This window comes from Drosophila virilis, chromosome 5 (genome assembly GCF_030788295.1).
Source record: "Drosophila virilis strain 15010-1051.87 chromosome 5, Dvir_AGI_RSII-ME, whole genome shotgun sequence".
In the NCBI taxonomy this organism is placed as follows: Eukaryota; Metazoa; Arthropoda; class Insecta; order Diptera; family Drosophilidae; genus Drosophila; species Drosophila virilis.
This window is the reverse complement of record NC_091547.1, coordinates 3,034,585-3,056,620: the sequence shown is the minus strand read 5'-3', so window position 1 is coordinate 3,056,620 and position 22,036 is coordinate 3,034,585. Positions and strand designations below refer to the sequence as shown.

The 22,036-nt window shown below is 41.1% G+C and overlaps 3 protein-coding genes across 3 annotated transcripts; all 3 read left to right on the top strand.

Moving 5' to 3' along the window:
* The first annotated feature begins 9,051 nt into the window (after positions 1–9,051).
* Oatp58Dc (Organic anion transporting polypeptide 58Dc) lies at positions 9,052–14,790 on the top strand. The gene is made up of 8 exons (XM_032436536.2): positions 9,052–9,121; positions 10,454–11,207; positions 11,266–11,495; positions 11,559–11,891; positions 12,545–13,407; positions 13,478–13,621; positions 13,901–14,220; positions 14,278–14,790. Exons 2-8 carry the CDS (start codon positions 10,864–10,866, stop codon positions 14,450–14,452), a joined length of 2,409 nt encoding a protein of 802 aa, XP_032292427.1. The 5' UTR covers positions 9,052–9,121; positions 10,454–10,863; the 3' UTR covers positions 14,453–14,790.
* Positions 14,791–15,133: 343 nt separating this feature from the next.
* LOC6636369 (solute carrier organic anion transporter family member 74D) lies at positions 15,134–18,339 on the top strand. Its single transcript, XM_002059862.4, has 6 exons — positions 15,134–15,281; positions 15,341–15,570; positions 15,998–16,300; positions 16,364–17,205; positions 17,743–18,053; positions 18,114–18,339. Exons 1-6 carry the CDS (start codon positions 15,163–15,165, stop codon positions 18,313–18,315), a joined length of 2,007 nt encoding a protein of 668 aa, XP_002059898.2. The 5' UTR covers positions 15,134–15,162; the 3' UTR covers positions 18,316–18,339.
* Positions 18,340–19,122: 783 nt separating this feature from the next.
* Positions 19,123–21,720, top strand: LOC6636367 (solute carrier organic anion transporter family member 74D). The gene is made up of 6 exons (XM_002059860.4): positions 19,123–19,315; positions 19,383–19,612; positions 19,674–19,994; positions 20,151–20,983; positions 21,047–21,357; positions 21,418–21,720. Exons 1-6 carry the CDS (start codon positions 19,164–19,166, stop codon positions 21,617–21,619), a joined length of 2,049 nt encoding a protein of 682 aa, XP_002059896.1. The 5' UTR covers positions 19,123–19,163; the 3' UTR covers positions 21,620–21,720.
* Positions 21,721–22,036: the final 316 nt, after the last annotated feature.

The window sequence follows — 22,036 nt, the reverse complement described above, 5'->3', positions numbered from 1 at the left end:
TATCAAGTATCAACTGCCAAACAAGCCAGCAAATTGGCAACCTTTTGTTGACCAGCTTAGTGCTGCGTTTTGTCCAACCCCAGGACACAGAACAGCGCACAACAAGCAAATACATTCGTATATATATATATTCCATAAACGTAATCGACTTGATATGTTGCTCCACAGCCCCTACTCCTGGCTACTGCCCGCCTCCCTCTCACATCGCTGCATTGTTAAAAGTTTTCTACTGTTTGGTTTTTATGGGGCACAATGCCAACGAGTTCGTTTTGGCGCTGGTTGACCAAAAATTAAGCGCTTCCTTGACTGACTGTCGCACGCATAAAGCCAAAAGTCCTAATTTGTTATGTAATTGTTGGCATTAAGTGATTTCTTGTTTATTTCACGGCTGACTGCAGCCCAATTGAAATTTGCTTAGAGTTAAGATCCCAGAGAATTCATTTTCAAAGCAAGCTTTTACCAGATGGCTGACTAATTGAACTTAAAGTTAATTTTCTTGAGGATAAACAATTGACATAGTTGAACAGAGAAGTTTTATTATTATTAAATATATTTTACTGATTGGTGATCAAGGAACCAAGCCATAAGAAAGTCTGCCCTTAAAGATAAATTTAATATTATTGAAGTCTCCGACTAACAGAAATGAATACAAATCTGATTCTGAGGAGCTGAAGAGATAGCCTAGCAATTAATTATTTATTATTTAATTTTATTTATTTATTAATTCTGGATGAAAGCGCAACAACTCGTAAGATTGATTTTTTTTCCCCATAATCAAAAGTTTTTCCTATATTTAAGCCAAGTCGTATTTGGCGCGTATTTGTCGAACATAAATAGAAAAGTTTGTTGTATATTGAGCGCGCTGAAGAGCAAATGATAGGCTAATTAAAAAAAAATATAAGCTTCTCATTTATTTTCTGTGATTTTTGCCGTGCAAATTGGTAAACAGCGTGAAAATGAAATGGGAAAAAAAGTTGAAACATCAAAGAAAACTTACAAGAAATTAAAAGGCAGATTAAAAAGCGTAAACACAAAAAAATAATAATACGTATATAAGAAAAACTGAATGCATTTGTCAAAGAAAAAGTTCATAATTAAGCACACACAAAACGGAATATTCAATAACTGTCCACGTAAATTTTCCCCCTAAAAGAAAATAAGAAGAAAAACTAAGCCCGAGAGCATTATAAATGGGAAGCAGAGCAACGATAATCGCGTCTTTTTTATATTTTTAGATTTTTTTTCTACATGAATTGTATAAGACGCCAGGCAAGGCATTTTTAAGAACCCCCACCCAGATGAAAAAAACAAAAAATAAGAATATTCGAAGGAAGCCACAGTTTGAAAGCATTAAGAGTACGAATTAATAGACAGCGACGCATTCTAATCCAATAAGCCCGCTTGGGAGCAATGGGCAGGGTTCGAGACCAGTCAAATTTCCTAATATTTCTACCCCTTTATGCAGGCCGCGCACCCTTAAACAACAACAGGCAAGAGTGCTCGACTAGCAGATACCCTGAACTGAACGCTGAGCTATCCATAATTGCCATAAGTCCAAAGTAAAGTAGAGCGGCTCTCAACTTATTGGGATGATGTTGTAAAAACGCTTCGGTCGGATTCTATAAAAGTTGTAGACCGCGAATCAGTCTGCTTCTCAAGCTACTTTCCTCTCGCTGTCACATACCCTTGCAGCTAGGCATTATGCCCTTTCTGTTTAGGATATGAAAATGAACCGAAATCGAAAATGAAACGCATCGCTGGACGTGGACATCGACGGCGCGCATAAAATCTTAAGGAAAAACAACAATAATTATCCTTGTTGACTCGCAGCGTATAAAAATAATAAAATTCTTGCCCTCCCCCCCCCCCCTGCGACAATAAGGACAATGCGCCGTGGCGCACTTAATTAGAAAACGTTTAATGCCAAGCTACGCGCAATGCTTCGATGTCCCTCAACCGGAAGGACAACGACTGAAGCCCTTGAATTCATTTTGCCAGCAAAGCCCTTGTCTACCAATTCGCTCTGAAATTTATATGCTTTTAAAACTTTTGCATTTTCTCAGGCGCTGGGCTCAGCTTTTCGGGTGCCCCTTCCTCGTCTCGGCACCCCACCCTCCACAAACTTACAATTGTTTCAGTTTTTCCAATCGTCCACGTCTAAGTACATGTAATTTTCCAAATAATTTAGTTTGTGCGCTCAATAGTTCGACTTATGTTAGGCCACAATCATAATTTATTTCGAAGCTAAATTAATTTTATTGGAGAGCTAGAACTTAGCTCAATACATTTGATTGTGAATTGTTTAGAGAGAACAGATTGAACAGAGAGAAAAGAGTCTGAAGTTAGTCAAACTATAACTAATATATATATTTATTTTTATGATAAGCCTAATAGTTTCAGGTTGGTTGAGAACTTGAATCCCAGAGTAGGATTCCATTTAATGATAACTTAGTAAAGCGGCTGAAATTTAGAATCCCAAAGATAGATTTAATTATATCTTAGCCAGTCCATACTTTAAATCTATTAATTGGACGATTTCTAACTCTAATTTTTGTACAATTCTTATTGCAATATGATTGAAAATAAATATAAAACTATCCTATATGGACATGGGTCGAAATTTCCCAGCCCTATAACTAGTTAATTATAAATTAGAACATATTTAGTTGAGTTGTTTTATATTGGAAAATACTCTATTTGGACTACATTTTTCCTCCTCTTTACTTGAGCTTCTCAAGAATCCAATTAACACAAAAATCGATGCATGAAATTGTACGTAAAAGTTCATTGCGAGAAGTAAATGCAATTAAAATGTTGATGCTACGCTTGCAGCAGCAATACATAAATATGATGCATAGCATATCCTTAAGACGTTTTAACCCCCAGCCCCATTTCGAATAATGCCCAATGACAGTACCCCAGATGATATCGGAATCACAACAGAACAAGCGTGTCAAACCGCAAAAAAATACGCGTCGCATGAATATATTAAATTAGAAAATGAAAACAAAAAAATAAAAATAACAGAAATGACGGAAATATCACAATCCCAAAATGGGTGGGATATGGGTTTAGTTAAGAGGCAACAATGCGACGAAGCGTAAGAAAAATTAAAAGGGTCACTTTACAGGGACTTAAATGCTTTTTAAACAGCATAAAACACAACAGAGCCACAACAACAACAACTACAACAAAATGAGATGAAAAGTAAGGAAAATAAATTCATATTTGAGACCATTTCGTTCGCTGGGTAAGTGGTTGAATAAGGAATGAGGGAAGAGGAGGGGTTGAACAACGGCTGCTACAATGTTTGTTCATGATAAAATACAAAAAAAAAATCACCGATACGCCCTCTCTTTGGTTTCCTGATGCTGGTGCCAACTGGTTTGTCCCGGACAGCAGCAGCCGCTGTTTACAAACATAATCGCTGAAAAATTAAGTTTTTGAAATTGCTTTTTAAATTAGCTGCTTATGCAGATATGAAATATGGCCAGAGACCTTGCTCATAACTCAAAAGTGTCCATGAATAAACAGAATTCATATATTTTTAACATTCATCTATATAATAAGTTAGTGAACTATTCGAGGAATAAGAGCCAATCATAACTAAAGTGTATGCCTTGACACAATGAGAATCTAGTAGAAGGCCGAATGAATTTTAAGGATATACGAGTCAAGCAAAGTATCTAACGAAAACAGATTTCGTTCTAAGTGCAACACGTCAACTTTAAAAATAATAATAAACAAACTACCTGACGTTTAAATGCGCTGACCATGAGAATTTTGTCAGCATAGTATTTCAAGAAAATAAATTTCTTCCTAAGTGCGATCGTTTGACGTTATTAATAATAATAAACGAGCAACAGGAAATTTAAATCATATTTGCCTCGAAACAATGAGAATCACGTAGAAGGGCAAATGAATTTTTAAAACATACGTATTATATATCCGAAAGTATCTAAAGTAAAGAGGCTCGACTCTTGGAGCAATACGTCAACTTTAACAGACGGAAATTGAAGAAATCCATTAGTTCTTGATTTAATGAAAATCGCATTGAAAGGCCATGCTGCATACCAACAGTTAATGTTCGAAAAACGCTCGCCTGATCTTCCGGTATAACCAAAGTTCTTAATAAAAAATTAAATTACAACAATAAAAAACAAATCAAAACGTGATTTCCACGGGTTGAGAGAAGGTCAACCCTGTGCTAGATTAAGCTGCGAGCTTAGAATGCTTAAGTGGGCATGGACAAGGATACTTACAATGAATACAACGCCAAACAATCGGCAGCGGAAAAAAAACGACTAAGCCCTATCCCAAGTTAAGAAAAGGAAAAGGACGATATCACAATGTAATGGAGAAACGTAAAGCGGGCGTGGTTCACGCTCTATGGCGACGGCCAGAGCCAGGCCCGAGCACGTCTCTAATTGAGCAAATGCGACTGCTGTCGAGGATGCGCGTAAAAAGTAAGAATTAAAATCGAAAGAATGGTTAAAAAAAAAACCAACAAGCAAACAAACAGTGGAAATAAAATACCACCACAATGGACAAAGGACTCGAGCGGTTTGTTTGCCGCTCCTAAGCTTATTTTTTCCGAGCGGCTTTCGGCAAGTGCCGCCCGCCATAAGAAGCGTAAAAATTGGGGGGAAAAGAATCAAAAATAAAATGCTAAGGAATTAAAAATGGACGACGACGACGACGCCGAGCGTTGGCTAAACAAAACAAATGGAAAGCCAGCGACCCGCAGCGGCCACATTACAATTGCCAATGCTTCGGCTTAATCCTTTTAACTTTCGTCCTGCAGCTCATTATGCCAGTTTTAATGGCCCAAATCCGAACCCCGGCGCTATTGTGTGTAAAAACTACGCTGCTTTTTTGATTAATTATGTGCCGAATATGAAGGGTCCTCAAGAGTGGGTCGACAGCGCTGCAAATTTAGCTTGTTTCCAGTCAAATTTGGTAGCAAAGAAAGGCTAAAATTGAAAAAGATCCTCTCAGCTTCCTTATTCACATTTTTGGTGATTTAAATAGTATTTGGCATAATTTAAATCTCTTTTGTAAAGTATAAGCTCAAGGAAATAAAATGTACATGTTCTTACCCACACTGCGCATTTTTATTTCGCTTCTCAACACTGCTTCAATTAAGAGAAAGCTCTTACGGCTTAAAAGGGCGCATAGAATTAAATTTAGATAGTTTTCCGCATTTTTTTTAATTTTATTAATAACAGGCGTAATTTAAATGACTTTTCCAGAGGACAAACTCAAGTAAATAAAAGTTAGCTTTTTTAACCCACACTACCCACACATTGTTATTTCGCTTGTCAACACTGCTCCTCTGTCGGTCCCTGTTCGGGCGCTCACAAAGTAATCGCTGCATTGTCTATTTTGACATTTGCTCTCGCTTTCCTTTGGTTTGGGTGATTAGGTCGGACGCACCTTGTCTGACCGCCCACAGCCACAACCCGCACCCCTCTTGATGCTAAATTTATCAAATGCGTAATGAGCGCACGTGAGTTGCATGCCACACAGGCCAAGAGTTCAGGGTTGGGTCAGCTGTGTGTGGGGGGGAGTGGACCAGAAGCTTATGCATTGCTTTTTTTTCTCACTGTTTCACACTGGAGCCGCCGACGGCTCGACTGTTAATTACAACTTAAATTGACAGCAAAATTGGCTAGCTAAATTGTGGGTTTTCCATGCGGTCGGCATATTAAGCGCAGCTGTAGCCAAGCTGGAGCGCGACAGACAAATGAAGACTTAAGACCTAGTTAAGGCAAAGGCAGCCAAGCAAAATGGCAAAAGTAAAAGCTGCGTAAAAAATAAAACACGCGCCGAACAACAAAATTAACCGGAGACAGCCTCTGACAGCATTTAACCCTAATTTGACACACAGGAAGTCACAAATAAATACATATATGGTTATCAAGGGTTAAAAAAAAAAAAAACAGAGAAAAAAAAACTAGACAAAGCGTATGCTAAATGCCATTATGCCCGGAGGGGGGCAATATCAATAAACGCAGAGTGTAAACGGGTTGACGGCGGAAACGGAAATCACAACAAAGTGCTGACATGTGCCGCGGTTGGCAGGCGTTCACACACACACACACACACCCACACACACAAACGAATACGCACACATACTCATGTGTGTGTTGTGGGTGTCAAGTTCCTTTTCACGCGCAAATTGAGTGCTTAAGCGGTTTAGTTGGCACGTCTGCGGCTGGCGCAAGGGGTTAAGGGCCGGAAACTGAGGCGTTCGTAAGCCGAGGCATTCGTCTTGGCATTACACTTGAGAGAGCAGGTCTCACACACACACACACACACAAACACAATCACACTCGCACTCACACACGCCGCCAAATTTTCCGGCTGAGCCACGCCCCACGCATTTCGCGTGGCCTGCTTTAAAATTCATGGGCTTGATTTGCAAAATATTATTTATTGTCAACGCTTGCAGTTTGTTATCCTGGCTCTGCCTCCTGCCCCTGCCAGGACATTCATGTGTGTGGCAGCGATAAGGCCAACCCTCCCCTCCCCTTCCTTCCCCGGAAAAAATGCCATTTGCATACGCTTTCCTTTGCCAACCGAAAGGAAATAAAAATCGCAAGCAAATGGCAGCGGGTCGCGTGCCGGCAGCATAATTTGCAGTCGCCTTTATTTTGTGGCATACTTACAGGCGCCGCACACAAAAGTGCCACAACAAGCACACACACACTCAAGCACACACACACTGGAGATAAAGATGCCGTCTCCAATAGCAGCAGCCGCTGCCCTCATTTGTTGTTATTTATGCTGAGCCTGGCATTGAGACAGCGTCGGCCACATTTCCTCTGCATACTGCAATTACAGGGTGTGTGTGCGTGTGTGTGCACCCGATACACAGCTGCGGCAAGCATGTCCTTGCCAAATACACGCCGAGAAACATCTCATAATAATAAACATGCTGGGCGCAACCTTTTTTTATTGCCGCTCAATTGATACAAGAAATTATGCTTTTGATTTTTATTGCGCTACCAAACATATGATGTTCGCGCAAACACACACATACATACGCTCACACACACACACACACACACTCACACACACAGCCTTGGCCAATTATGGAACTGCTTTTGCATGTGGCGGGATTATTTGTAAGCGTTTCCATTTGCCTACTTATTTCCTCGATTTCAGCTGGTTTTTAGCAACTCCAAATTCAAATTTAATAACCCTCCCCTCCCCGCAATATAAACCACATATGTGGCTGGTGAGTTCATAATAATACAAAGGACGCTTTGGTACTAAACTTGTAAGCCCCAAAACATATAAATAAGGGGCATAAGGTTGCGAAACATTTCAATTTATTTCAATAACCCCTAATTGGCAAGCACATACAGCTGTTAGAGGGTATCTTATAGTCGCATCCCTCATCTAATCTCTTAAATTATACTTAAGGCATAGTTTAGCTTTTTAGAGAGCATTGTGGATTCCACCTTAACATTGTAAAAAACAATTACAGGGTATTTTTCTGTCGTATACCTTGTACTTTTGTATACCAGTGGATTTCGCAGCCCTTTTAAGACTTTGGGAATATTGAAGATACGTTTTTGAAGACTGTACTCTAGGGTATCGTACAGTCGAATATTAAATTGAATTGAATTTTAAAAAATTATTCAGGGGTATTTTAAAGTCGTATACTTTTATGTTTTGTATGCGACTGGATTTTCCAGCCCATTTAAGACTTGAAAAAACATTAGAAATTCAAAAGATATGTTCTTGAAGACATTTAGAGTTCTCTAGGGTATCTTACAGTCGTATATTTCTGATTAGTCCCTTTTCAATTCAATTTCAAAAGCTCAGCAGCTGAGAGAGCGCTAATCACATATCGTTTACGATCTGTAGCGGGATCTGAGTTTAGCTATCGAGCATAGACAAACTGGGTTCGTATCGGGTGTCACCAGATACCAGGCCAGAGATATGGTTTTTGGGGTTGATTCAATCAGAAGGCCTGATAACGCCTAACCACAGACACACGGCGGGTGTTAAAGGCGAAATCAGAGCTGTCAAGGGGGTTGGGTCTACTACAAAAATACTATAAACAGTACAGTTCATGTACATGGAACGTAACAAGGTTGTACTTAAATATTGTCAGACAATCTTTCCGTATCGATAAATGATAGCTTTCCCAGACGAAACTGCGAACGTTTTGATACCCTTTTGAGAATGATAGTATTTTAATTTGATTTGTTCTTTGTTCTTTGCAATGTCTTGTAAAATTCTGAGAACTAGCGCATAAAGTTTCACCTTGATAACCCTGGAAAATGTGTGAGCGCATTGAAAATATGTGAAAAAAGGTAGATTGCTTTTGTGAATATATATGTCACAGACAGAAGGAAACATCTCCGAGCCCATAAAGTATATATATTCTTATTCAGCCTTAGAGACTTAAAGAGAGAGAGATTTAAACATAGTTCCCTATTTTGCCTGTTCAGATCAACTTTTTTCTTCTTCTTTTACTATTTACAGGAAATCGATAAAAATAGATATCCAAATCCTCTTTATGAGTAAAAATTTGAGAAAAATTTGTTTTATAGACTGGCAGAGCATACACAGATCCAGAATATTTCACTTTTTGGATACCTTACGCAGTTTTCCTTTCCAATTTTTTTTTGGTACAGGTGACAATGATTGAAAGGGTAACTCTTAGTCGGGCACTGCCGCATTGAGCACTGCTACTTGTTTATTATACTTTTGAATTTGTCTGATCCAAGTGCAAGCAACGCCTGGCAAATCTAATAAAGAATTGTGCTCTGGGATGGCACATGCACACACTGAAATCTTGGCTTGGAATTGATGTCAGTGACACAGTCACACACACACGCACACACAAACACACACACACACACAGAGACGGAGATCAACGCTGAATTGGAATTAGCTTTGAAGACTCGACGCGGCTTCCATTCCCAGCGAGGCGAGGCGAGGCGATGCGATGCGAGGCACTCATCTACTCATCTTAGAGCAGCGTTCCACAATTCTACAGATATTTTTAACGCAGTGCTTAGCTTAGTTTAGTACGGCTACGGTTACGGTTACGATATCGTCGTATCTTGCGACAAGCTAAGATATAGATTTAAGTCTCTGAGTTAGTCTGTTTTTTTTGTTTTTTTCTGGATATTCCAAAGAAGTGAAATGCCAAAATGATTGAATAATTGGGGTATACAGATCCAGTAAATATTTGACTGACTAAAAGTTTGCCTAATAAGTGTTAATGCCCAAATCTAAAAGCTTAATTAACTAACGCCTAACTATCTATATATAGTATATATTTATTTATATAGTACATGTTATGATTCAAGCACAACATAATCAAGATAAAGTTCAAGTGATAAGCAGCGCATAAATTTAAATATGCTAAGTGAATTGTGGCGTTGACAATAAACACAAGCGAACATGCGAGTATGAGTATAAATGAGTACTCGCCTCTACTCGCCCACATACTCAAATATACTCAATTTGACATATATATATATGTATATTTGTATGCACATTTACATGCATTAAATAATAGAACACGTTGAGCACAGCTCTTGAAAATCAAAATAATAATAGAAAAAGAATGGGAATGCGAATTATAGACAGAGAGAAAGACAAAGAGAGAGAGTGAGGGCCAGAGAGAGACAGATTACATGCGGCTAAAGAACTACTAAATAATAGTATCTAGAAAAAAATTCGAATAAAGAAAGAATATTTCAGCTAGATTATAAAATAATTATACACAGGATATCTAAAATGGCCAAAAAAGTATTTTATACCAAAGAGGAAAATTTTTAAATATTTTTTTTGATAGCTATAAAGATCTGACGGTATCCGAAATATAAATAAGACAGCTTTATATAATTAGTTGATAAAGCGTTTATTTTGAAGAGTTTTAGTTTAAATGAGGTTATGTGCCACAAGACGACTTCTAAGAATTATGATAGAATATTCTTCTAGGACAATGCATATATATATAGAAAACTGATCGGATATTATGTTCTTGTTAATTTCATCACGAATGTTAATTTGCCAAGAACAAAAGGGTTAAGTATTGTCTGTCGAAGACAAAAACTAAAGCCAAACAATGATAGTGCATGAAAAGCTTATCAAGAAATTTCTCTCAATCCAGCTCTGGTTGTGCGTGTGTGTGTGTGTGTGTGCATAAGCCCTAAGCATATTTATACGGTTTATGTAAATGCACACAGATATCTCTTATCACACGCAGCTATTTTAATATTTTATATTGTTTGAGGAAAAAGGCAAGCCAGACGAAAGGAAAATGAAAAACAATAAATTTTGCGGTATTTAACAGAAGCAATGAATGATAAAAATTTGCAATTTGTTGTTGTTTGGGAAAATACACTCGGTTTCGCCTCTCAAATATTAAAGATTAGAGCCAGGTGATAACCCATTAAAGATAATCTTTCAACAACGACAGCGGACAACGCACACAGATCTTGATAGACAGAAGCGACAGCAACAACAACAACAACAACTACAATAACAACAACAACGAGAAAAGAAAAGAGCCAACAGTGTGTACATCATTCGGATAGACAAGTGGATAGACTGAGGCGTGTCCAGGTTTTCGTATTCAGTTAAGATCACGCGTAATTTGGGCACAACATGCCACTCGATCCGCAAATGGTGACGCGTGCGGTTGTTCTCCAGCAACACTTCGATCCCAGCCACTAAAAAACAAGCCCAACCGAACCCCAGCTAATTGCTCGTGATAGAGCTGAAAATTAAGAACTATTGTCGTGTGTGTTTGTCTCTGCCGGAAGAGTCCGATGTGCTGCTGAAACATCCGTGAAATAGCATCCAGAGCATCTAATCAAAATCAAAAAGATGGTGCAGAGCGAGGAGCGCATTGCGGAGCTGGAGCCACAGTCGACGCAGGACGTCGAGGCGCCTTCGCCCCGTGTGTCCAGCATTGAGCAGGAGCAGCTGGAGCAGCTGGAGGAGGAGGAGCGACACATAGATGCCGCTGCCAAATTGCTGAACAATGGCAACGTACATGGCGACGAGGCGGACAAGAGTGCCCAGGCCCGCATTAAGGCCAAGTTAAAGAAGGAGAAATCCGAACAGGATCGCCTCATGACCGAGGAGATAAACAAGCTTCTAAACGATATGCCGCTGGAGAAGAATGTCACGTGCGGATTTTGGCTCTTTCGCGGCGCATTCTTTCAGCGGTGAGTGGAATAATTGATATTCCTTTTATCTGACCCCTAATTGTTCTCCGTCCTGCAGCTTTGCCAATCAAACGGCCTACGTTCTGCTCTATGGCATTGTGGGCTGCATCTTCTCCATGACCTATGCCTATTTCAATGGCACCATAACTACCATCGAGAAACGCTTTAAGATACCCTCGAAAAACACGGGCATCATTTCTGTGGGCAATGACATTAGCCAGACCCTCGTCTCTGCCGTTTTGGCCTACTACGCCGGCAAGGGTCATCGGCCGCGCTGGATAGGATTTGGTGAGTGAATGAGCGGAAATCTAAAGTAGCTTCTCTTATTCATCTTTTTCTTTCTGCCAACAGGCCTACTAACTATTGTCGTATTCTGTTTAATGACCACCTCGCCGCATTTCCTCTATGGGCCCGGTGAGGATGCCTTGGCTCTGACCAAGGAGTTTGGCGCCCAGCCCGACGAAAACGCCACCCTGGAGGCAATCGAGGAGCAGCGCGCGAAGACCCTTTGCCGCCTCACCGGCGGCGGCGCCGAATGCGAGGTGGGCGAGGGTAATTTTGCACCACAGGTGCTGCTCTTCGTCGCCCAGTTCATATCTGGCATTGGCGGCTCCCTATACTATACACTCGGCGTCTCCTATATGGATGATAATACAAAGAAATCCAAGACTCCGGCCTTGCTAAGTAAGTTTCACGTACGAAATGCGCACAAGATCGCGTCTCTTATGGTTTTACGACTCCAATAAAAACCCGGGGCGCCACGCTACATGTGCCAGATAACACACTTACTCCTTAATTGCTGCAACTATCGCTTCCGTTTATAAACGCTTGATTAGACAAATGATTCAGCAAGGTTGATAAGCCTTCGAAACGATCTAAGGTTCTAAGAAAACGAAAACATTTTGATGCAGGCAAGAAAGCATCCTTCTAATGTCAGCCTATAAAGTCTGCGAGTCTACAAAGTATCTAAAGTCAATACTCTTTTCAATTTGTCTGGAATAATTAAATCCTTTTAATTCCAAAACTATCTAATGTTCTAAGAAAACGAAAACATTTTGATGCAAGCAGAAAAAACCACATTTAAATTGAAAGGAATTCAAAAAACTTTAAGGTCTGCAGATGTTTGATAATCTTTTAAATTTGTATCTAGAATACTTAAATCCTTTAGATTTTAAAACTATCTAAGGTTCTCAGAAAACAAAAACTTTGGATGCAAGCAAAACCTTGCCTTTTGAATTCAGACAAAACAGACACGCAAACAAATCGCAATATACTCTTTTTGATTAACTGAACAGAGCAATATTATATGAATAACACTCACCCTGTCTCTGCTTCAGGTCTCTCGTACTTTTTGCGAATGCTGGGCCCTGCCATTGGCTATGCTTTGGCCTCCTTTTGTCTGCGCTTGTATATTGCGCCGCAGCTGCATCCGGTTATCAACAACAAGGATCCACGCTGGCTGGGCGCCTGGTGGCTGGGCTGGTTAGTCATGGGCGGTCTGTTATCTTGCTCGGGCATCTTCTTATCGATGTTTCCCAAAGAGCTGCCCCGTGCCGCAGCCAGACGCTTGGTGGAGGAAAAACGTCGCCGCGAACGACTATCGCTGCGGCAGAAGGAGAGCGCCGAGAAGGAGAAACTCACCGTGGAGCTGGAGCCGCAATCGACAGCCGAGCCCAAGGCCTCCTTTAAGGACATGCTGGTCACCTTCAGGCGCCTGACCACAAACAAGACCTACATGTGCAACACGCTGTCGAACATCTTCTATCTGATAGGCTATACGCCCTTCTGGATATTCACGCCCAAGTACATTGAGGTGCAGTACAAACAATCGGCGGCCACCTCCAGCATGGTCACGGGCACCGTGGCTCTGGCATTTTCCGCAATTGGAGTCCTGCTCTCCGGATTTATCATCTCCAAATATAAGCCACGTGCTCGGTATATGGCCGCCTGGAATGTGATCTGTGCCGTGTTGGTTGTGGCCGGCGTCGTCACATACGCCTTTATTGGTTGTCCGGACAACGAGCGCTCCGTTATTGTGAATATTCACAATAGCGCTGTAAATGACACAGCCACGTGCAACTCGGCCTGCGCCTGCGACTATGTGCGCTACTCCCCGGTATGCGGGGAGAATAATATGACCTATATATCCGCCTGCCATGCGGGCTGCAAAATGGAGCACGTGCGCTCCAATGGCAAAAAGGTGGGTCGCAGTTGGACAAGTAATCTGTACATGGAAGTAGCATTAATCGCTTGCTCTGATTCCCTTTTAGATCTTCTATGACTGCTCCTGTATACCAGGTGCCAGAAATAGCTCCTTCAAAAGGCTTACCGCACGTGATTTGGCCTATGACAACAGCACCTGGGATCTAGCTGGAAGATCGCTGGAGAACTCAGCCTCAACGACGTATTTGGAGGTAACTTTCATATAGACTTTTCCATTTAGTAACCAGTAGAATCCAGTGTTGACCGTCAATCGGTGATTCAGTCAATCAATGAATTAATCCGTCAGAAAGAGATTTACAGATTTAGATTAGATTTCCTATCTATTGAGGATTACAAGTCCACTTCTTGTCTCTACGTGATCGCTCTGCGTTTTATTGTCAATCAGTGACTCAGTCAATCAATCAATCAGTCACTTGGCAGGATCAGTGAGAGGTTTTTAATCCTTAAAATATTATTCTTGACTCTCGCAGCAACTAGCCGCCGGCCAGGCCACGCCGGGTGCTTGTCCTGTCAACTGCTGGACGCAATTTGTCGCCTTCCTGTCGGTCATGTGTTTCCTTAAGTTTATTGGCGCCGCGGGCAGAGCATCCAATTTTCTGGTCTCTGTGCGCTGTGTGCCGGAGAAGGACAAAACAGCTGCGATGGGCTTTGGCATGATGTTGTGCTCGATGTTCGCCTTTATACCGGGACCCATATTCTTTGGCTGGATCTTCGATCGCATGTGCCTGGTGTGGGGCAAGACCTGCACCAACAAGGGCAACTGTTGGCTCTACGATCCCGAGTCCATGAGGTAAGTCTATATTCGATCTAACAATATCCAATTAATAATTCTTTCACTTTGATTCAGATATACGCTCAACTTTACGGCAGCTGTTTTTATAAGCCTGGGCGCTATCTTCGATTTTGGCGTTTGGTATTACGTTAAGGATCTTAAGATATTCGATGAGGAGGTCAAAGAAGTCGAAATGCAAATTGTGCAGCACGAAGAGGAGGTCAATGCTGAAAAGAATACCGAAATATAAGTGACTAGAATAATAATAATAAATTTAAGCTAACGCTATTGTTAAGTTATGATTGTGAGTGATTTATTGGCCTGTCGTTTAGATCGTATGTATATATATATTTATATATATATATATATACGGTTTTTAACGTTGGCGTCGGTTGGTATAATAAACTGAATTGTGGGGCGGTTAAGATCGTGTGATAAATGCCACCGTCAGGGCTCTCAGTCTGGCAAAAGACAAATGTACAGTGGTCACTCGTAAATGAGAGCTACTTGAAATTATATTTGTAAATTTATGCATAAAAGTGCCTATATTTAACAAACATCCTTTGCAATAATATCATTTTACATAAACTTCTTTTTTGTTAGTTGCACGAAATTTTTGTCAATTCTTTTACAGAAACGTTCCGTTTAGCAAGCGACCACTGTATATATGCAGCCATAGGTATTTTTATATATCAAACGCATGTCTGTATTTGAACAATTTAAAATAAAGTACATAAATGCCAGTCGACAGTGCATAAAGCATATATAGCAGCAAGATACTACACAGAACTTATCTAACAAAATTTAGAATTAACTTGGGATTAGCTTATAAATTGCAAGCATGCACATGGCTATTATCTATATAGACGTACAGTCCGAACTGCATTTTGGGCAGGAATCTCTAGTTTATAGTTTGGCTATAGCTATTGCCAAAGTGCAGTTGGACTGAGTAGTTTGACAATGGCAGATGAGGTGCATGAAGCAACTGAGTTCCTAAAGGCTCCCAAATCGAAAAGGGATGAGGGCGATCGGCTTGCAGATACCCAATGTGGCCTATTCAAGAGTCCACGACTGCAAAGGTATTAAGTGAATACGCATACATATAATATAATATACCCCATAATACCCCGTATTATAGCTGGGCAACTGAATATGTGTTCGCCGTGGTTTTCGGCATCGCGGGATGTTTCGTAGCCATGGCATTTACATATTTCAATGGCACAATTACCACGCTGGAAAAACGTTATAGGATACCCTCGCAAACGACCAGCATAATTATCGTGGGCACTGATATTAGCACAACTTTAACTTCCGGTTTGTTGGGCTACTATGCGGGTCGCGGACATCGGCCCCGATATATTGCCTTAGGTAACGGCTGACTTCGGCACGCCGAACATTCAATACTCTTTTAGCAATGTGCCTTAGAATGCGCAACTATGTGGATATATGTTATTGCTGGATAACAGCAATATATCTGGATGAACAGACAAGTTTTGGATACATTCTTCCGATATTATTGCAGTTTGCTTATATGTAAGAAACATCGTGAAACTAATAAATGCCTAGTTTGGTCACGATCTTGTTCCTCAAGCGATCGTTGCCTCGGCAACTTTATGTTATAGAAGTACCTTCTGCCTGCCCAGAGAAAAGGATCCGGATCTAGAATATATATATACTTTATGAAGTCTGAAATCTCTTGTTCTATGCGGTGCAAATCTCTTGAGAAAATCCTAATACCCTCCGCAGGGGGATTTCCAATATATAGACCCTAACTAAAAGACACACTTGCCTTTAGGTCTGGTCGTCATGGCGTTTTTTTGCGTGCTAACAGCTTCTCCTCACATCATCTATGGCCCCGGCGAGGATGCCTTGAAATTGACTCGTGAATATGTGCAAGCGGATCAGTTGAACGCCACGGATGACACACTCTGCCAGGCACGAAAATCCAGCTGTGAGCAGGAGGCCTACCTTTGGGCGCCCATAGTTTTGTTATTTTCCGGACAGTTTATATCCGGCATCGGTTGTGCTCTGTTCTACACGCTGGGCATATCATATATGGATGATAATTCAAGCAAAGCCAAGACGCCCGCAATGCTCAGTAGGTGATCTTGACATCTTGAGCCTCAGTTTGCTACTGAATTGCGTTCATTTTCTTTAACAGGTTGGTCCGTTTTCCTGCGCATGCTGGGCCCAACCTTTGGCTTATCCTTGGCCTCTGTTTGCCTGCGTTTTTATATAGATCCCCAGCTGGAGCCGCTCATTACCAATGAGGATACACGCTGGCTGGGCGCCTGGTGGCTTGGCTGGATCCCATTGACCATCATAATGCTCTTGTCTGCCTTTTTTCTATACATATTTCCCAAGGAGCTGCCCAGCGCCCGAGCTAGGAGATTAAAATCTAACGGTCATGAGTCTGGCGGCAATTCCCTAACAGAGCTCTCCCTCAGCGACCTGCTGCAGGCCGTCAAGCGGTTGGCCAAGAACAAGATCTACATTTACAATAGCATGGCCTCCATACTCTACGTTTTTGGCTACATGCCCTATTGGATGTTTACGCCCAAGTATATTGAAACCCAGTATCAGCAGTCGGCCAGCACGGCAACCATGGCCACGGGCAGCGTTGCTTTGGCCTTCTCGGCAGCTGGCGTATTGCTCTCCGGTTATGTAATCTCCAAGCATAGACCCAGTGCACGGGCAATGGCCGCTTGGAATGGCATTGTTGATATATTTACAGTGCTGGGCCTGTTGAGTTATGTGCTGATCGGTTGTGATGACAGCGATAAGGTGACATCCATGTTTCCAAGCGGCGGCGGCAATGACAGCTGCACCGCCTCCTGTCACTGTGAATATGTACACTACGCTCCGATTTGCAGTCCACACAATGTCACCTACATCTCTGCTTGTCACGCCGGCTGCACCGAAAAAACCAAGGATGAGCTGGGTCAATTCATATACACAGGCTGCAAGTGCATTGGCGCTTCGGATATAGCGAATGCTACTGAGGTAAGTCTTCTACCCTTCAACTAAGTCAAATTCGAACCATCGACTTTCGTTTTAACCTAAGGTTCGAACCAAGTCTTTTACATAGTACACTATTTTACTTTTAGAGTAGAACCACTTATTTGACTTTTAGAGTAGAACCGACTAAACAGGCCTGCAGCTAAGTAAAATTCGAACCATCGACTTTCTTTTAACTTAAGTCTTTTAGATAATTCATCATAATTATTAGTATTTTATATAGGATAAGCCATAGTTGGACTTAATCGGGGAGGCAACTTATTTCACTTTTAGAGTAAAAACAACTAAAACAAGTTCGAACCATTGACTTTCTTCTAACCTAAGGTTTGAACCACGTCTTCTAGATAATTCATCATAATTATTAGTATTTTATATAGGATAAACCATAGTTGGACTTAATCGGGGAGGCAACTTATTTCGCTTTTAGAGTAAAAACAACTAAGACAAGTTCGAACCATCAACTTTCTTTTAACTGAAGATTCAAACCACCAACTTATTAATCGTAAATATCCTTTATATTAGCACCAATTTGCCCGACAAGGTCCATGTCCGGCGGACTGTTACAACCAGTTTCTCATCTTCTTGGGCGTCATGTGTTTTCTTAAGTTCGTGGGTTCCTCGGGAAGAACATCCAACTTGTTGTTGGGTTTGCGCTGTGTGTCGTCGGCGGATAAGAGCCTTGCTTTGGGTCTGAGCAATATGATCGTCGCCATACTCGCCTTTATACCCAGTCCCCTTGTGTTTGGCGCGATTCTGGACAACAATTGTCTAGTCTGGGGCAAAACATGCGGCAGCAACGGCAACTGCTGGCTATATGACACCAAATCTTTGCGGTAAGTTTTTAAAAACATTCACTTTTTCATAACTATATAAATCGTTTTTTATAATTGCAGCTATACGATCAATTTCTTGTCTGCCTCGTGCATTTTGGCTAGCAGCTTTTGGAACATTGGTGTCTGGTATCATGCTAAGAATCTAAAGATATTCGAGGAAGAGGACGAAGAGACAAACCATAAGAAACCAGAACAATTTGAATTAAACCAAAAATCTTGCGAGATAAAAAAGATTCGGAATGAGCCAAGGCGCCATAAATAATATTTAAATACACACGCTTGTTTACTTGATGATTTTTAGTTTGGGCTTATCACCTTCTGCAGAGATAGATATATAGATATATAAATTTTGCAATGCTGAATGAGTATATATAATATCTTAATGTTTGCTTTGCTTGGCACGCGAGTATTCTTATAGATTTAAGAGTTTGTTCTGGCTGATTGACTGATTGGGAATCAAGGCAAGCTTCGTTTTTAATCTCAAAAATTGACCTTCAAGTGGACGAAACATTTCAGCTAGCTTTGTAAATGTGACCGTCTTAGCCAGCGAGAGGTCACCGGTTCAAACCTAGCAGAACAATTGTCAAGTAACACGATGTTATAACAACAGTCAAAACTTTGCTCCATTACGTTGTGGTTCCAGATTTTGAAAATATGCTATAAATGTTAATATTATCTCGTCAATACTGCTGTCTCATCTAGCGAGAGGTCGCCGGTTCAAGTCCAGCATAGTATTTTTTAAGAAAAACAATGTTATACTACTTTTAAGAACAATCATAATTTTAAGCGTTCTTTTTGTTCCTTTCAAAATAAGTTATACCTTTTTAATATTATCTCATCAATATTGCTGTCTCATCTTCGACGATATTCAGATCTTAAAATCTCAAGCAATATAGAAAATCGCACACAATGACACTAACATTTCAGCATCATTTGTGCTAAAAGATTAGATTAGGTATACAAGATACGACAGCCCAAAGTTTTATAAGATTCAGGCAATAATTATCACCTGTGGTTTATGGATGCCTTCGCGAACTGCTGCCTAGATATACTTGCCCAGAAATAGTTTGCAGTTAGTCTAGTTTACAATTTTGATGGAATCGGTTGGAAATGAGCCTCGACAAGAAACAAGAACAAGCGGAGGGGCTGCCGTTCCTAGGCGATGCGTCTGCCAAGTCCAACAATGGAAAACCGCCTAAGGAAAAACCGCACAAGGATATCAGATGCGGATTTTGGATATTCAAAGGATCAATGCTGCAGAGGTAAGCTGGAGAATACGTAATGCTAAGGCTCTCCAAGCCAATTGCATATATGTATGTACATTTGCAGGCTAGCTACCGAAAAATTGTTTGTCGTAATTTACGGCATTGGCGGTTGCTTTTTATCCATGTCTCTGGCTTACTTTAATGGCACTATCACGACCTTGGAGAAACGCTATAAAATACCAACAAAAATGTCTGGCATGATTATTGTTGGAAATGATATAAGCATGATGATAACCTCCGTCCTGGCGGGCTACTATATACACAAAGGACATCGCGCGCGCTGGATAGGCTTTGGTAAATTCATTTCAATCAATCCCAGTTGATTTTTGTTCTTTTAAATGAAGTGGAATTTCAGGTTTTTTCACAATCTTTATATTCTGTTTGCTCACATGCTCCTTGCACTTTATATACGGCGCTGGCGAGGATGCTCTGAAGCTCACCCGGCAATATGGTGACTTTAAGAACATCAGCGAATACCTGACAACTGCACATAAGGAGCAAAAACTGTGCATGACCAAGGAATCGGGCTGTGTACAACAGGATGGCACCTGGGTGCCGCCACTTGTACTGTTTGTGGGCCAATTTGTAGCTGGCATTGGAATATCCCTCTTCTGGACAGTGGGCATTGCCTATATGGATGATAACACCTCAAAGGACAAGACACCGGCATTGCTGAGTAAGCATGACAAGAAATTGTGTGTAGACTAAATATCTTTTAAGTTACAGTATACGAAGCATGTCTGTCTTTCGTACGAATAGTTTCAGATTATCAGACCAACTAATCCTTGCATTTTGTTACAACCATTCTAATAGAACCCTTCCCTTCCTTCAGGCATATCCGCTTTCCTACGCATGCTGGGACCGGCCATTGGCTATTCTCTAGCTTCTGTCTGCCTGCGTTGGTATATAGAACCGAATTTGGAGCCCCTGATCAAGCCCGGAGATCCCAGATGGTTGGGCGCCTGGTGGCTCGGCTGGCTTATACTAGCTGTCATTACCTTTATCATTGCCTTCTTTATGTTCATGTTTCCCAAGGAGCTGCCCAGCGCGAATGCGAGACGTTTAGAATTGGAAGCGACTGGCATGCAAGATCCCAAGGAACACAAGGACCTCTCCATAAGCGACTTGTTGCGCTCCATAAAACGTTTGGCAGCCAACAAAGTCTACATGTACAACACATTCGCCACCAGTTTCTATCTCTTCGGCTATTTGGCCTACTGGATATTCACACCAAAGTATATTGAGACCCAATATAGGCAATCGGCATCAATGGCCACCATGGCTACAGGTACCTTGGCTCTAGGCTTCTCAGCTGTGGGCGTACTCCTCTCTGGATACATAGTGTCCAAGTATAAGCCCAGTGCAAGGGCCATGGCTGCTTGGAATGCGACTGTGGACTTCTTGACCGTGGCTGGCATTCTGCTGTACGTAGTCATTGGCTGCGAGGGCAGCGATCAGCTAAGCTCCATGGCGATCAGCGACAGCTGCAGCACATCCTGTCACTGTGAATACGTGCACTACGCACCAATCTGCAGTCCGGATAATGTTACTTATATATCCGCCTGTCATGCCGGCTGCACGGGCAGCAGCAAGACTCCGCTGGGACGCACCATGTTCACAGGCTGTGCTTGCTTACATCCAACGAATACAACAAGTGGTTCCGAGGTAGGCAGCACATGTGGAAGGAGCTGCTTAGCTTTTGCAACTCTTATTGTTTGTGCTTTACAGTTTCAGTATGCATTGGATGGTGCCTGTCCTGTGGATTGCACTAGACAGTTCATCGTCTTTCTGGTAGTCATGTGCTTCCTGAAACTCGTCGGTGCCACCAGCAAATCCACCAATCTTCTTATATCACTGCGCTGCATAGAGCCGGAGGACAAAAGCTTTGCTCTGGGTCTGGGTGGCCTGATTGGTTCGCTGACAGCCTTTATACCTGGTCCGATTTTCTTTGGTTGGCTTTTGGACAAATACTGTTTGGTGTGGGGCAAAACTTGCAGCAACAAGGGCAACTGTTGGCTTTATGACACGCATTCCTTAAGGTAAAGTCTTTCATTTATATGCAATTATTCTAATTAATCCTACATTTAACTAACTTTCAGGTATGCATTCAACCTAACTTCAGGCTTTTTCATATTATTGGGTGGCCTCTTAAATATTGGCGTGTGGTATCATGCCAAGGACCTTCTGATATTCGATGAGGAACAAAAGGAAACCGATAAATCGGATGGTAAGGCAGACAGTTTCAACCTTACGTCCAAATTCCAAGTAGTTAAGGTATCCAAAGAAACGGAAGAACTTTAAGATCAATGTTATCTTTGAATTTTAAACACGAATTAACTCTATGAGACTTATTAAACAACATTTTAAGAAGAACCGATTTTTAACAAAATATTTCAATAAATTATCAAATGAATGAAATATTAAAATTGTTCTGCATTTTTGTAAATTTGAAGCCTAAACTTAAAGGAAATTAAGAAAAAATCGCTCCTTACTTTTTAAAGACCTGCTCGCTTGTGGATAGCACATATCCACGAGATTACTTTGAAAATAACTCAATCTTTATATCTGTGAAAACAACGATAAAAATATGGTATTGGTACACATTCTGAAGAAGGTAAATGTTTGAGCTGTTGAATCTTAACAGGTAGCTTTTAGTAGAACTTGTTGAAGGAATTGATGAAATTCATTTGGTAGATAGAGAAACGAGATACGCTTAGA

Excerpts from the sequence above, each read along its gene's own strand:
- LOC6636369 (XM_002059862.4), top strand. The coding sequence starts at position 15,163 with ATGGCAGATGAGGTGCATGAAGCAACTGAGTTCCTAAAGGCTCCCAAA. Across the intron at positions 15,571-15,997 it reads GCCCCGATATATTGCCTTAG|GTCTGGTCGTCATGGCGTTT; the intron begins GTAACGGCTGAC and ends ACTTGCCTTTAG. Across the intron at positions 18,054-18,113 it reads TATGACACCAAATCTTTGCG|CTATACGATCAATTTCTTGT; the intron begins GTAAGTTTTTAA and ends TTATAATTGCAG.
- LOC6636367 (XM_002059860.4), top strand. The coding sequence starts at position 19,164 with ATGAGCCTCGACAAGAAACAAGAACAAGCGGAGGGGCTGCCGTTCCTA. Across the intron at positions 19,613-19,673 it reads CGCGCGCTGGATAGGCTTTG|GTTTTTTCACAATCTTTATA; the intron begins GTAAATTCATTT and ends GTGGAATTTCAG. Across the intron at positions 21,358-21,417 it reads TATGACACGCATTCCTTAAG|GTATGCATTCAACCTAACTT; the intron begins GTAAAGTCTTTC and ends ACTAACTTTCAG.
- Oatp58Dc (XM_032436536.2), top strand. The coding sequence starts at position 10,864 with ATGGTGCAGAGCGAGGAGCGCATTGCGGAGCTGGAGCCACAGTCGACG. Across the intron at positions 13,622-13,900 it reads CCTCAACGACGTATTTGGAG|CAACTAGCCGCCGGCCAGGC; the intron begins GTAACTTTCATA and ends TGACTCTCGCAG. Across the intron at positions 14,221-14,277 it reads TACGATCCCGAGTCCATGAG|ATATACGCTCAACTTTACGG; the intron begins GTAAGTCTATAT and ends ACTTTGATTCAG.